Raw genomic sequence first — 16058 nt, 5'->3', positions numbered from 1 at the left:
AACGTGGACACCAGTTCAACCAGACAAGCGATACCGGAAGCTACCGTGGGGCTGGAATTTACAGCTCTGCTGGTGCCTAATGCCAATGTTTACCAGGGGTTTAACCAGGGCAGGCTGAGGACGCATAGATGGTCTGCTGTGAAATGCCACGCAGGCAGAGACTGACAAGCAGCAGCAGGAGCTGAGCTTCCCCCCACCCCCCACCACCACCCAGACTGCTGTTCCTTCTGAGTTTACAGGGAGAGGGGGTGGGGTGGGGGGGGAGCTGAGTTTTTTTTTTTTTTTCTTTTTCTTTTTTGCTGCTGCTCCTGCTACTGTTGCTGCCGCCGCCGCCGCTCAGTTCCAGGTAAGCAGCCCAGGCAGGGAGGAGAAGCCTCAGGGCAAACCCTGAGACGATGAACAAGATCTGGAAGTTTTTCCGAGGAAGCAGGAGAGCTCTGGTCTTTATATTCGTCGCTTCTGTCATTTGGCTGCTGTTTGACATGGCAGCTCTCCGTCTCTCATTCAGTGAGATGAACACGAGGGTCCTCAAGGAAGACCTCATCCGGAGGGGCCGAGAAAAATTCAAAGTTCTGAGAGATCCAGAGAAGATGCCCCACAGCAGCAGAAGGGAAGCCAAGCGTCCCATGAAAGGATCCGAAAGGGGGAAATGGGGCAGAGAAAACTTTAGGAAGACAGACAACACGCTGTTGAAGGCTGAGGACCACGCAGAAAAACCGCAGCAAGAATGGACCGCGCAACAAATCCCTGGAAAGGGAAACCCCGTCCCTGTTTGGGGACTAGTAGACCTGAAGAGCTTCCCACCACCTTCCCTTTCCCCGCTGAAGAGAGGCAGGGAGGACACTTCTAAAGTTAGTAACTCCTCGGTCCTGATGAGAAAAAAACAAAAAGCTTCCAGCAGGTCCCAGAAAACTCCATTCCTAGGAACAAAAGAAATTTCCCTGGTAAAATTAACATATGGAGTACCTTCCCACGCCAATCGAGGGGTGCCACTGAAGAAGAGTACAGTCATGTCAGCAGCATCTGAAGGGGCAAATAAATTGGGCTCCAAAAGGACTACTGCCCCTCAACCAGATGACTCCAAACCAGAGGCACCTGGAGGGCAAACAGGTAGGAAATTCCACACTGACCCAACAGTGCCAAAATCTGGGGAAACCATAGCATTAAACAGAAATGAGACTGGGGCCAAAGAAATAAATGGGAATGAGGTTCAATTAGACAGGAATCCTTCCCTGTCCAAGTTTGTTGCCAACAGAGATCACTTAAAGACCCAATCTGTAAATGAAATAAGAGTAGAAAGCCTGCCAAAGAATGATGGGGCTAAAGTGGATCTTGGGAAGAAATTCAATTTCCTTGAAAGCCACATTGTGATCATAACCAAAGAGGAGGAGATGAAAACACAACCTAAAGAGGTGCCCAATTCCAAAGACAATCTAGTAATTTTTTCTAAGACACTGGAGGAGAGTCAAGGAAGGCACGTTCCAAAGAATAGAAGTCAGACATCTTTCCTTTTAGGTGCTCCACAGAAAATAGGGGTATCTCCAACCAACCAAACCAACCAAACCCTGACTGGAGGTTCAGAGTTCACAAGAGTCAGCCTAGCTATTAAGAACCAGTCCATGATACAGAATCAAATTGGGGGGGAAATGCATTTACCTGAAGACCTTGGAATGCATCCAGTATTGAACATTGATGTGACACTTTCTCCAAGGAATCCCAAAGCGCCAGGCCAGTTTGGAAACCCTGTAATAGTTCCCCCTGGAAAGGAGAAAGAGGTAAAAAGAAGATGGAAAGAAGGAAACTTCAATGTCTACCTTAGTGATTTGATCCCATTAGACAGAGCCATTGATGATACAAGGCCTACTGGGTAAGATCCATTTCCTTTCTTTTCATCCTAGCTTGCAGGATTTTATGCAAAGCATATTTCCCCTGGGAAATGTGAGAGGACACCACTGTGGTAGCTTAGAGAACCAAAGTACCTTTATCTGTTGTAAATTGGCAAAGTTTGCCATCTTCTACACCAGTAAAGATGACTTGAGGCAAAATTATGAAGCAGTTACATCTAATTTTTTTTTCTACACTGATTGCTTAATCTCTCTTTACCTCAGGGGATAAATAAACTTATACTGTATTGTTTTCCCTTATCAAAAAAGAGATCTAATAAATTCAATTCATACTAAGGTATAAGAAAAATGATTAGACTTAATTTTTTTTATCTATTCTTTTTTTTTTTAACTTACCGCTCCCAGGATGTATGCAGAAGACAAAGGAATAAATGTCTAATTCTGGAATTTCAGGCATTACTGGGCTGGTAAAAGGTATTTGGGAGGGCAGAATGGAAGTACAGGGTCATGGAAAAAGAATGTTGCAAGTAGAGTCAAAAAAGACCTGTGTTCAAATTCTGAGTGAACAGCTTTGTAAACCTTCAGGCATTATATAAATTCTCTTTTCAATAATAACTGTTATGCCCTATACCCCAGAAATCAAATCATTATTAGATGACTACCTACAAAGCCATCCTTGCTTAAATAAAATTTATTCTTTTTGTAATTTTTTTCTTTCTAAAAATTTAATTTTTCTATGGCATTTTTTGGGGGGGAATAGGGTTAAGGAGAGGGAGGAACAATAGGAGAATTTCAAGATTATAATTATACAGAATAAACAATGTCTTGAAAATGTCTTAGTCCAAAAATATTTAGTGAGCATCTATAGAACGTATGGCAGTGTAGGAGACACTAAAAGTACATGTCAAATAAATAGCTCCATCTATGCAGACAACTAAATTAACTGGTAAGCAGATAGTACATTATAAAAAATAATAAATGCAGTTCTGGTCATCTTCATGATACACATAACTGGTTCATCATAAAGACCCTAGATGATGGCGTCACAGACACAGCCTGTGGGCTTCATGTTGCCTGTAACTCTCTCAAGTACAGCCTGAACCAGATTAAAATGCAATTGTGAAATATTAAAAATAAATAAAGATATAATAAAACATAGATAATAATACATTTTAAAACTAGGTCTATATGCAGTCCACAGGGATACTTATATACAGATATATTTGAGTTTGAAATCACTGATCTAGACAACCCAGGTCATATTGAGATTCATTAATCAAATCATTGATCAAAAATTAACTTTTGAGAGAATTAAAAGACAAGCTGATTAACCTAGGTACAGTAGACATGGTCCTCAAGTACATATAGAATAAAGACAATTTAATCTCACAGAAAAGCAAAGATACTTCATGAATCATCAAAGTGTCCGATTTAATCCATCCAGTCCTTCTATGCCTCCACCCTGTGTACTTTTTATTTAGATCTGCCTTTAAATTCTCCATAGGAAATCCTTTTGGTAAGAGATTCCACTTAGGTCTCTTGACATTGAATAGCTACCTCGTGGACCACACAGGCTTTCCATCCAATCCTTATTCATTGCTCTTGCTACATGACTGACCCAACTCCTTTTCTGATCAGATATTCCTTCAATGATATCTTTTATTCTTGTTCTTGTGTACAGTTGTGTGTTTATACTATGCTACAGCCTACTTACACTCATCATTACCTTTTGAGTAATCTGTAAAACTGATTCTTTAGAGATTTTGGTATCTGAAGATTTACAGTCACATACTCTCAGCAGAAGAACATTGGTGTTGACAAAAAAAAAACATACACACAGATTTTTGTTTCAGGAAAAAGTTTCAAGTCATTAAAAGAGTTGTATAAATTCCCTGGATACAATCCAGCCCAATCTTCTTCCAACTGAATTGTGGGGTCAGATCATTGTTCATCCAAGTATCTGTCCAAGATTATATATTTGTGAACCAGCTCTGTGGACAGTCAATACAATTACATATTCTATCAAAGTAAGCAATAAATATTCTTCATCCACTTGGTTTTTCCTATATGACTAGTTATGCTAAAATTTTAAGTGATTATGAATATTATTTAGGAGGAGTATTACTCAAGAATATTGATGTTAAAGTTGAGCTTCTGTGGCAGAAGACATCTCAGGATCTTTAAGCATGTTATATGATTTTCCAAACATAATTCAGCCCAATTTCTTTCTTTTGAATTTTGCTATTTTTCTTTATAAGATTCTGTTTTCTCATGTGATCAGTTAAGCCAAATTTTTCAAGTGAATATGAATATAATTTAAGAGGGTCAGCAAGGTTGCAGGGCTTGATACAATTAGCATAATGTAATTTGCAAGCAGGAGTATCTGAAGTACCACACCATCTATAGGGAGTCCCTCTTCCATTTGGACTGTATTCCAGATGACCTCAATGTTAATGAAAAATACCTTTGGCGAGTAGGTCTCCAGGTTTTATCCTTATTTATATTAATAATCAGATAGTTATACAATGAAGATATCTCTGTTATTTCATCTGTCAAGGTATTTTGTATGTATGATTTTAACATAAACGTGGGGGAACGTCTTAATAGAGCAGTCTTTAAGACAACATTTTTAAAACTGTATTCCATTGTATTCTATTTGAATTAATGAGCATTGATTTTCTCTTATTCTTACCTCCCCCCTCTATGGGGGAGAAGAAAAAAAAACTTGTAAAAAATTATATATACATAGTTAAGCAAAAAAAGAATCCTTTTATTGGCCTTGTCAAAAAATATATGTCTTGTTCTGCATCTTGTGTCCATCACCTCTCTATCAGGAAATGTGTATCATGTTTCATTATCCTGCTTCTGGAATTGTGGTTGGTCGTTGTTTTGATTTGAGTTTTTAAGTCTTTCAAAGATACTTGTATTTAGATTATTTTTAGTGTTGTATACATTGTTCTCCTGGTTCTGCACATTTCACTCTATATCAGTTCATAGTCTTTCTAGGTTTCTCTGAAATTATCCCTTTCCTATGACTTCTTATGACATAATAGTATTCCATTACATTCATATGCCATAATTTGTTCAGCCATTCCTCAATGAATAAGTACCCCCCCCTTGGTTTCCAGTTCTTTGTCAAAACAAAAAAAAATTGCTACAGATATTTCTGTGTTCTTTTTTTTTAATCTCTTAGAATTTGAAGTATTTTATAGGATCTAATGCTTTTTCATAATCAACAAACTTAAACTCAGTAAGCTGTACTATTTTCTGTACCTTTCTGCCAACTCTATGACTATAATGATGTGGCCTATCATGAATTATCATTTTCCAAAACCTGGCTGTTCCCTTCTCATATCTTCATTAAAGATGCCCTCAACACATGTGTATATTAATACAAGGACAATTTTGTAGAGATGGGAAAGTAGACATATTAGTCAACAGTTACTGATACTTTCTTGATTACCTTTATTTGCTAGGAATCATACATACTAGGCACTTGGTACTTTTCCTATTTTCATATGTCTTGAACTTCGATCCCTCAACACATTCAAAAATGTGTTAATTGCTGCACAGACCTCCTTTGTATATAGCTGCTTTTGTACAGCTGAACTTCTTGTCTTTGTTTTACCTAGTTCCATTTTTACATCCTCAGGGTTAATATTAGGGATCTATAAATCAAAATGTGATAGCTCCACTATCTTAGATGGAGAAAGCAAATTGTTTTCTTAATAGAAATCTCCACAGATATTACATTTTTGTCTATATGCTATTCTTTCAGTTTCCTCATTTAATGATCTTAGGATGGTCTCATACCAAACTTTCTGTAAGCCTATTTTTCCTCTACTATATATTGCTTTTTCATGAGATAATCATCAGCTTCCATTGCCCTATTCCATAAGACTTTACAAATTAACTTGTATTATAAATTGGTGCTATCTTTGATTACCATCTGTATGCCCATTGCAAGGAGATCAAATGGTGTCACTTCTTACTAAAACAGTTTCTAAGTTTATTTAGTTTCTCATTGTGGTGATTGATTTGCATCAGTTAAACTTCTTTGTAAAACTGTTAATCTGTGTCAGTTTTTGTTCTTTTATCCATCAACCATCAATAGTATGTTCAAATAAATTATTCAAGTTAGAGTTATTTTAACCTCACACTACAACTTATTTTTCTCTTCCTTGTAATTTGGTATTAAATTTAATCTTTTATCTAACTAATCAATGATTTGAATGTTATAGCTAATTCAAAAGTTATTTCCTATCTGTTAAGATATAGTCACTTTGAGTGTGTGTGTGTGTATGTGTGTTATTTGGTGCTGGTCACATTCAGCATCTTCAATACCTTACTGGTTCTACAAGAGAAGAAAATTTCCTACAAGTATTCAATAATAGTTAATAATAATAGCTAACACGTATATAGTGCTTTAAGGTTTGCAAAGCTATTTACAAATATTACCCCATTTTTATTCTCACAATGACCCAACTTTATTCAAGAATCAGGTATTCTTTTCAAGCCATAACCTATTCCTTGTGTTGGGTCATTGAAATCACAGGGCATATTTAGCCATTTTTATTTAATGTATAATATCCCCTTTTCTAACTCAGCATTTAATTCAGCATTATAGCAAATTAAATGAATATCTTTAAAATTTCACTTATTGCAGATTACAGATTACCAAAGCAATGTTTGCATAGGACAGGAAAAATAACTCTGTGAACTTTATCAGGTAAAACAGATAGTATCTCATGTGTAGATAGGTTGCAAATTACCTTTGCAAGTGGGTTTTCAGAAGCCCAAAACATATTTTTTCCCATAAAAATAACTTAATACATGGTTATTTGGTTCCCAGTTCAGCTCATAAGAACCTCCTTAACCCATAATGTACTTTGAGTGACAGTAATAGTATCAAAGTACATCTCACCATCCTCTATAACATTGTTTCAATGGGGAAATGAACTCTAGGAGAACTATTCCCCATCCGAGTGATGGCAGTAACTCAGGAGGAGCAGAGGTTCTTGACTGCTTGTAGGGATAAGGAACAGAATATACAGCTAGGGTCCAGTAATATTTTTAAACCTCTGGATCTATACCTCTAGATTATTGGGTTCCTCTAGATGATTCCCCTACATGTTCTGATTTGGGAAACAATAGAGTGCTTCCCACAGGATCTGAGGATACACTTGTTCATATGTATGAGTCATTCATAAGTCGAGCTGCAAGTCAGTGATAACCTGTATTCATCTAGATTTGAACTTAATGGCCATAGATACAAGATAGCATAGAGGTGATGATGAAACTGAGACCCAAAAAGGTTATTTTCCCAAGGGTCACAGAAATAGTTAATGGCAGAATTGGAACTAAAATCCAGTTCCTTTGAACTCCAAGCACTCTTTCCAAGGAAACAAACTGCCTTCCTGAAATGGTGCCACATGGTCTGAGTATACTCCTAAATTCTGACTATTCATTTCCCTGAATGAAAGCATAGAATTCTGGAAATTAAGATATGGAAAATACCAAGAATTTGAACTACGGAATGCAATATGAAAATAATAATGAATATAGCTCACATTTATATAGCTATTTATAGTAAAACACTTTTCTCTCAACAATCTTTTGCAGTAATAATGGAAGCATGATCATCCTCATTTTACAGATGAGGAAACTGAAGTTCAGAGAGGATAAGTGATTTATACATGGTCACGGAGGTAGTAAACTACATCTTAAGTCCTATGCTCTCTTTCCTCTCACAGTAAAACTATATATGTTCACCCAAGCCCTAAAGGCTTTTGAAAATTCATCTTTGTTATTATTATTGTAGACTATTTCATCAACACTGATGGGAGGTTGGCAGACATGTATTTAACTTCAATGCACACCAATAGCTCAATAACGCAGACACTGCCTCCACTAATATAAGTCATAACCCTTACATGCCTTCTCATCTTGTGTGATTCTTGTCCATGGCCTATCATACATTCTGTATAGAGGAGGAGAAATCCTCTATGGAAGAGGCCTTCCTGTACCAGTGGAACTCTTAGACTATCCACTTGTGTTATCTCTCACCCCCAAAACATGGTCTCACCACCAAAACATGGCCAGCCCACTTCCTTTGCCTGTGATACACAGATTTGATGATGCCTTGATACTGTTATGTATGCACGAGTCATTGTTAACATGCTGCAGTCCACTGATGCCTATTATATACTTTTCCACTGGTCTTTCGGGGTCACCTACAATTTTTATTCTTTTTATATTAATGCATTTGATAATTTGCAACCTTGGTGCATCACCTTAAGAATATTGGTGCTAGAGATCATTTCTGTGGCAGCAACCAAGTAGGGATCTTTAAACATGTTAAATATTTCCCAAACACAATTCAGCCCAATCTCTTCCTATGGAACTTCAGTAGGTTTTGGGGGTAAGGTCCTAATTGCTAGATTCCAGCATGAAGTATTTACAAGTCTCATTGGGTCCACCCCACAAAAAAGTCCCATAAGGCAGCTCCAAACTGAAATCCTATGAGACGCTTTCTGATTTATGTGGCACATGAAAGGAGCACTGACTCTGTCCTCAAAGAACCTGAGTTCAAATCTCGCGTCCGCTGCTGACTACATTGGGCGAGTCACTTAACTCTAGTACTGCTACTTCCTGTATGACTCTGGACAGAGCACTGCACTCCAGTAAGCCTCAGTTAACCTCAACTGAAATGAAAGGTTTAGATTAAATGACTTCCAAGGTCCCTTCCAGCTCTAGGTCAATGATCCGATGATCCAATTTCAGCTCTGGACTAGTAACACAAAACACAAACCAAAATCCATACTTTCAGTAAACTTGTTTTTAAAGTTTAAGACTACTCACTTTAACTAAAGCGGCAGGAAAAGGGCATAATTTGGGTGTGAAGTTAACTGGAGACACTGACTTTCAAATCATGTAAAGGCCAAAAGGCATTCATTTAGGTCACCTTGCTCACAGGGTTGCCTAAGTGTCCCCTGGTTTCAGAGACTTCTGCTAGATAGTAAAACATAGTCTACAGAAGGTAAAAATTACTATTCTGGACACTTGCAGTCAAAATTTCTTCTATCCAGTGGATGATTTAAGAGGAAACAAAGATGATTGTTTAGGAGGATGAGTCAGAATGTGTGATGAAGCACCCTCCTTCACATAAGAGGCTTTGGTTAAATATAAGCGTTTAGGCCAGACAGCCCTACAGCATCCTGCCCATCTGATTTTCCATTCCTCTTGTAGGAATGAGACAAAAGTTTTCAAGGGTAAAAGAATGGAGGAAATGTTCTACAGGTTGCTTTGTGCCAAGATCACTGAAGCTTTTCCAGTCCCTGGATCTCTCTACATAAGCAAGGGGCAAATCATTCTTATTTTAATTAGCTAAATAAATCAAGAAGCAACATGGTATAGTAGATAGAGAAATAGTCTTGAAGTTTGGGTTCAAGTCTCTGTATAATCAATCAATCAATCAGAAAGTCAGGAGGCAACTTGAGCTAAACCTTTTATTTTATAAATTCATTTTATATGATATATATAAATATAGTGTACATAATATATATGATATTATTGTGTATTATTTTCTTATATTATTTTAGAAATATATTTTATAAACTGAGACCTAGAGTGGTTGCATACTTCTGTATGACTGTGGTTCTTACACGTGAGTGACCCTTAATATAATCATTATATAATGATATGTATTATATAATGATTATATTATATAGTTACATAATCATAAAATAATAATAATAATAATAATAATAATAATAATAATAGCTAACCCTTATATAGGGGCAGGTAAATGGCTCAGTGGATACAGCAATGGGCCTGAAGCCAGGAAGACCTGAATTCAGATCTTACTTTCAAATCTTGACCTTTGAATCGCACTTACTAGCTGTATGGACCTAGACAAGTCACTTAACCTATATTTGCCTTAATCCACTGGAGCAGGAAATGGCAAACCACTCCAGTATCCTTGACAAGAAAACCCCATGAATAGTAGGGTTCACAGGGTCACAAAGAGTCAGATGTGACTGAATAACTGAACAACAACATTTCTATAGTGCTTACTATGTCCCAGGTACTGTGCTAAGCATTTTACAATTGTGTGTGTGTGTGTGTGTGTATATGTGTGTGTATTGTGTATATATGTATATATGCTTCACCATACTTCATGGAATCTATTTTTATAGCTCTGTCTCAGGGGCTGCTCCATTTACTAGTAGTGGGTTTTCTTTGTGCTACATGTTAGATTAATCTTAAAATCAATATTTGAAGTTCTAGGATGATGGGATCATGGGATTTAAAGAAAGAAGGATATTAGAGATCATCTTCTAATACAACCCCTTCATTTGATGTATAAGAAAACTAAGCCCCCCCCCAAAAAAAACAACTAAGCCCTGGATCTCCCCAACCCCAGTAACCTAAATGAAGTGCTTTTTTAGGACCAAACAGAAATAATACAGCTGGGATTTGAACTTGGTTTCTCTGATTCCAAATCCACTTCTCTTTCTATTATACAACACCGCTTCATCATATTAATTGTATTACTTCTATTTTTAAATGGAACCTCATATGGAAACCCCATTTTGATTCATAATAAAGAACAGGAGTTGTTTATCTGAGGTAGGTGAACTTTTAAAAAATATTTTGATAACTATATTTGAATATAACTGTTTTCTATTGTAATCTCTTTATTTTATGCATTTGAAAACATGATTCTGAGAAGGGGTCCATAGGTTTCACCAGACCACAAAGAGATCAGTGACAAACATTTAAAAAAAGGTTAAGAACCCCTGATATAGAATCTGTTTGTAAATTCTATTTCTCTTCAGAATGAGTTGCTGAAAGTAATAATTAGCCTGTGGCATCTACTCTATAGTTAACCTTCTTTGCTTTTGGCATCTATGATAGGTTCTTTTCTTTTTTTTTCTTTCTTTTGGGGGAGAGGGGCAGGGAGGAACATATGATCTAATAAGTATAAGAAGCTCCCAGTGAGAAACTCCCTCTGCCAATGCAGCCCTGCATCTTCTTGGCAACTTGGAGCTGTGGAGAGTTGCCTGTACAAAATGCATCTTTCTTCGTATGTCCTTTATAATTAATTTGGGTATTTATAAAAGTCAAAATGATTAATTTGCTCAAAGTCATTCTTAAAACAAAATTGCTTTTATTGTATACAATGATCTCTTGGTTCTGATCATTTTGCTCTTCATTATTTCATGCAAGTCTTTCCTGTTTTTCTAAGATCATTGAGCTCATCATTTCTTATAGCACAATAGTATTCCATCACAATCATATATCACAGCTTGTTAAATCATTTCCCTGAGAAAGAACTGATAAATAGAAGAGTATAAAGAATAAATTTTACATATATATGTATGAGTGTGTGTGTGTGTATGTGTGTGTGTGTGCATACCTATTTGTGTCTAATAATAGCCATCTATAGGATGGGGAGAGAAGAAAAAAAAGGAAAAAAGAAGAAAAAAGAAATTTACATGAGAACTTTATTATATATCTAAAAGGAATAGCAAGCTGTACACAATCGATTTGCAGTATCATGTGCAATCATCTTTTTATTATACTATGTTATGGAAATGCTTGTTTTATTCCATAAATTAAAAATAAAAAATAAAATTTTTAAGTATTTAGAAAGGGAAAGAGAGAGAGAGAGAGAGAGAGAGAGAGAGAGAGAGAGAGAGTTGCCTGAAGGTACTGAGACATTGCATAATTTGCCCAAGATCACATAGCCAGTACAGTGTCAGAGGTAGAATTTGAACCCAGCTCTCTATCCAAAGCTATGTAAAAATCCAGATAAAATTATGTTCGTGTGGCACACCCATCAGCTCGATTCATGAAGGATGTGTTGAATTCTATTCAGTTAAATCAATATTATTAAGCACTGAGAGGCAGATCGATTTATAGAGTAGAGCAGAGTCAAAGACCCAGTCTATGGGCTGCAAATGGCCCACAAAACTTCAGAATTTAGTCCAAATCAGATTAAAATGCAATTGGGAAATGTTTATAAATTAAATAAAAGTACAATACAACTTAGATAACATTAATTTGTGGTTTTCAAGGTCAGTCTGTGCCTGCAGGGATCCATTTCTATTTGAGTTTGATACCAATGGGAAAGAGGACTGACCTTGGATCCAAAACCTGGATTCCAGACCTACCTCTTACACAGGCATAAACTTAAACAAATCACTTAATCTCTCTGTGGTCCAGGACACTTTCTAAGGTTCTAAGTGACCAGTGAGTCTGATCTCCCTTAGTGGAGAGAATATCTACATTGGGAGTTCACCAACATTGATTAAAATTATTGTTCTAATCCCTCTTCCCTCCTGCAAAAAAATATAATTTTTAAAAAGCACCTACTATGTTAGACATTATGCATACTGTTATAAAAAGCAAGAAAGAGCAAACAGACCTGTCTTCAGGGCATGTATAGAGGAATAATACAAGGAACGATGTATTTGGGGTAAAAAAGAGAACAAGACAACATGTCTTTGTTAAAAAGAAAACTAATCTTTTCAACCATGATGTTTAGCATGATATATTTACAGAAGTATAATGCAATATGTGTAGAATATATGCAGTATGATTACAGGTAGAATGTGATAGCATCTAGCTAGCATATGAGATAGCTAGTGACACTGGACTTGGAGACAGGAATACCTGAGTTTGGATCCTGCCTCAGATACTTACTAGCTTGTGATTCTGAGCAAATCACTTAACCTCTATCTCCTCTATCTGCCTCAGTTTCCTCATCTGTAAAATGGGAATAATAATACTAGCAGTAGTAGTAGGAGGAGGAGGAGGAGGAGGAGGAGGAGTAGTAGGAGTAGTCGTATTAGTAGCTACCTCTCAGGGTTATTGTGGGGGTAAAGTAATATTACATTTGTAAAGGGCTGTGCAAACACTAGAGCACTAGGCAATTGCTATTATTATTATTATTACTATTATTATCATTATTATAGGGGGTAAAGGAGAGATTCAATGTGCATTAAAAAAAAAAACTCTAGTGTTTTGCACAATGCCTAGTCCACAGCAGGTATTTAATAAATGCTTGTTGAGAGGTAGAGTAGTGGAAAGAATGTTGGATTAGGAGTCAGATGAAGTCTGTTCAAATCCTGGCTCTGCTCCTTATAGTCTCTGTGGCCATTGGCAAGTCACTTAACATTTCTGGGCCTCAGTTTCTCATCTACAAAATGAGAGTCTTGGACCACATGAACTCAGAAGTTCCTTGCAACTCTAATCCTATGATCTTATGAATTAAAGATCACTTTCAGGCTTCAGGGATCAGAGAAAGCTTAATTGAGGAGTTGGCATTTGAGTTTAGCCTTGTAGAAAGAGAAGAATTTCAAAAGGCAAAGATGTAGAGGGAATCCATGCCAGGTTTCAGAACTAGCTTGAATGGCTACATAGAATGGGGATGAGTTTAGGTCCAGATCGTTTGGCTGGATTGTAGAGTACATAAAAGGGAGTCATGTAAAACACAACTGGAAAGGTAAATTAAAGGCAGATTGTAAAGATTCCTAGTTTTTCTTCTGAGCTCCGGTCCTGAATCACCAACTGATTTTTGCATATTTCCATAGGCATCTTAAACCCAACATATTCAGAGCAGACATTGTAATCTTCCCCTCAAAGCCCATCCATCTTCCTACTTTCCCTATTTCTATGGAAAGTACTACCATTTTCTAGGCACTTGGGGTCAAAACCTTGGGGTCAACCTCTATAGTTTGATCTCCCTCCCCCACCCCCATAGTGAATATTCTCCACCAAATCTCTCACATTTGCACCCTTTCCTTCACTCATATATACCATAGCTTTCATTAGCTCTCACTTGAACAATTACAATAGCCTCCTAATTACCTTTCACCCCTCCATCAGTCTTTTGCCTCTCCAAGCCATTTTCCACACAATTGCCAAAATGGTATTTGTAAAGCACAGATCTAACCACAATTCAAACTCCTTTTGGATTATACGTTACTCTCCCTCACACTCTCAGTGGCTGAGCCAAACTATTCTACTTACTGGCCTTCATGGTTACCATTCAATATAACTATTCTGTGCTCCCATGCCGAAAAAGTATTTCCCTCCTCCCCTCTGCTTCTTAGAATTCTATCTCCCTTTAAAACTCAGCTCAAGTACCACCTTCTATGTGAGGCCTGATTGTCTCATGCTACAAATACACCTACTAACAACCCCCAAATTACCTTGTATTTACTTTGTATGCATTTTCTGTATACTTATATGTGTACATGTCCCCTGTTATATTGCAAACTACTAGAGATAAGAAACTATTTTATCCTTGTATTTGTATCTTTAATACATATCACAGAGCCTGGCACATAGTAGGTGCTTAAAAAGCACTTGTTGAATGATTGATATAGGCTATAGGTAGTCATTTACTTCTTCCTCACTTTCAAGTCCCACAAGACTTATAGAGGAAATGGAGTTAGGAGCACAACTCAAAAACTTCATCAGTGACACATAAAAAAGTGTAAAAATCTACCAAAAACAGTAGCCGGTTTTGTATGTGTTAAATGGTTAAGGAATACATAAATGCTACAATAAATACTGGAATTATCCATAGCCTTGGGCTGCTACTCTGAGTCTCCCAGTGCCACCACCATCATTATGGGCCCAGGCTGTGGGGCGAGAGGGCAGTCACTTCAAGGTACAACTCTAGGATTCATTCAATTTTGGATGAAAAAGTTGAGAATGAATAAACAAAATACAACCTTGTTGGTTAACATACAAGGTAAACTGGTGTAGCTAGTAAATGTTTGAGGTGTGTACATTTTGTATTAGTACAGGGCTCAATTCATCTGATTGCAGCTCTCTTCATTCTTCCTATTTCTCAGGGATGAAATTGAGCATAAGCAAAAATGAAATTCTTATTGTACTCAAATTGTTCCCTAAGATATCAAGCACATCAGAATACATTTCAATTTTTTAAACAAAGGTCATGGCAGAACTGATCATATTTAATTCCTTCTAAGTACTAAAGGAAATAGGTCTCACCTACACAGAAAATATTCTAATCTATGACAAATTCTTTCCCCTTTGTTGTATAGGATTAATCCTCCTAAGTATGCAGATTGATTTGGATGAGGAAAGCCTGGAGGCAGGGAGCCAAATTGTCCCATTACTGCAAAAATAGATTGTTTCAAGTAGAGAAGGTCTAGACTGGAATGGTGACAAGGGAAATGGAAAAGGATAAATAAGGAAAAACATTTTTAGTGGGGAATTAGGCTACTTGAACTTTGAGGTTGACCTCTTCTGATTCTCTAATTACATAAGTCATTAAGTGCATATATTGGGTTATCATGAGATAAATTGGATAGGGTGTGGTGAGACTATGGAGGTCTTTTAAATCCAGGATGAAGAGCTTGTACTTAAAATTAATCCAAACAATTCACATCAACAAACAAATTAAGCACCTTCAGTGTGCAGAGTACCACACAGCTTGATGGATAGAGACAAATTACAGTCAATTAGGAGGATAAAATGAGTACAAAAGGCCATAATAGAAAATAATAAATTTTGCACATATACAATAGGTGCAAACAACGTACTTTATGAGGTCCAAGGGAAGAAAGGTGATTAAAAATTGACAGCATCAGAGATAGCTTCATGGATTAGATGACTTTTTATGAGGTTTGGGTGGAAATGGGGGAGGGACTGGAGATAAGCAGTTGGATTCTAGGCACAAGAAAAAGGTGAGCCAAATTACAGAATCCAAAAAGTGCAAGGTTTGTGTGAAGAACATCAAGTAATCCAATTTGGATGAAGTGTAGAGTACAGAAAAGGAGAATTATGTGACAAGATTGGAAAGATTCAATCTTGTAGGTAATGGAAAGTGATCAGATGTTGTTAAGCAGATGATTGATACTGTGAAAGTCAGTCAATCAACAAACATTTCTTAAGCATCTCTTATGTTCCAGATTCAGCGCTAAGTGATGAGTGCTGGAAATACATATTCTAATCAGAGAGATACCTATGCAAACAGCTATGTCTTCCCTTAGAGCTGAAAAACACTGCTTCTTTCCTAGAGATCTGCTAAAGGTTTTGAATCTAAATCTTTCCTTTGGAAGCTGAGTACAATTTTTTTTTTTCTCTTCATTACTGGAAGTCATTGCATTCAGCATTCAGGAAAAAAAGCAGCCCTGCTGAAGTGAAACACAGGCAGTCTTGTCCACTAAA

General features: G+C 36.9%; 1 protein-coding gene across 2 annotated transcripts in view; it reads left to right on the top strand.

Moving 5' to 3' along the window:
- The first annotated feature begins 395 nt into the window (after positions 1-395).
- LOC114045888 (polypeptide N-acetylgalactosaminyltransferase 5-like) overlaps positions 396-16058 on the top strand; it is an 84370-nt gene continuing 68707 nt past the window's right edge. For both annotated transcript variants that reach the window (XM_027866071.1, XM_027866070.1), the window contains exon 1: positions 396-1867. In XM_027866071.1, coding sequence (XP_027721872.1) covers positions 396-1867 — 1472 coding nt within the window. The remainder of the gene's footprint in view (positions 1868-16058) is intronic.

This window comes from Vombatus ursinus, unplaced genomic scaffold (genome assembly GCF_900497805.2).
Source record: "Vombatus ursinus unplaced genomic scaffold, bare-nosed wombat genome assembly UNPS02014779.1, whole genome shotgun sequence".
Classification (NCBI taxonomy): domain Eukaryota; kingdom Metazoa; phylum Chordata; class Mammalia; order Diprotodontia; family Vombatidae; genus Vombatus; species Vombatus ursinus.
This window is presented reverse-complemented; position numbering and strand designations above follow the sequence as displayed.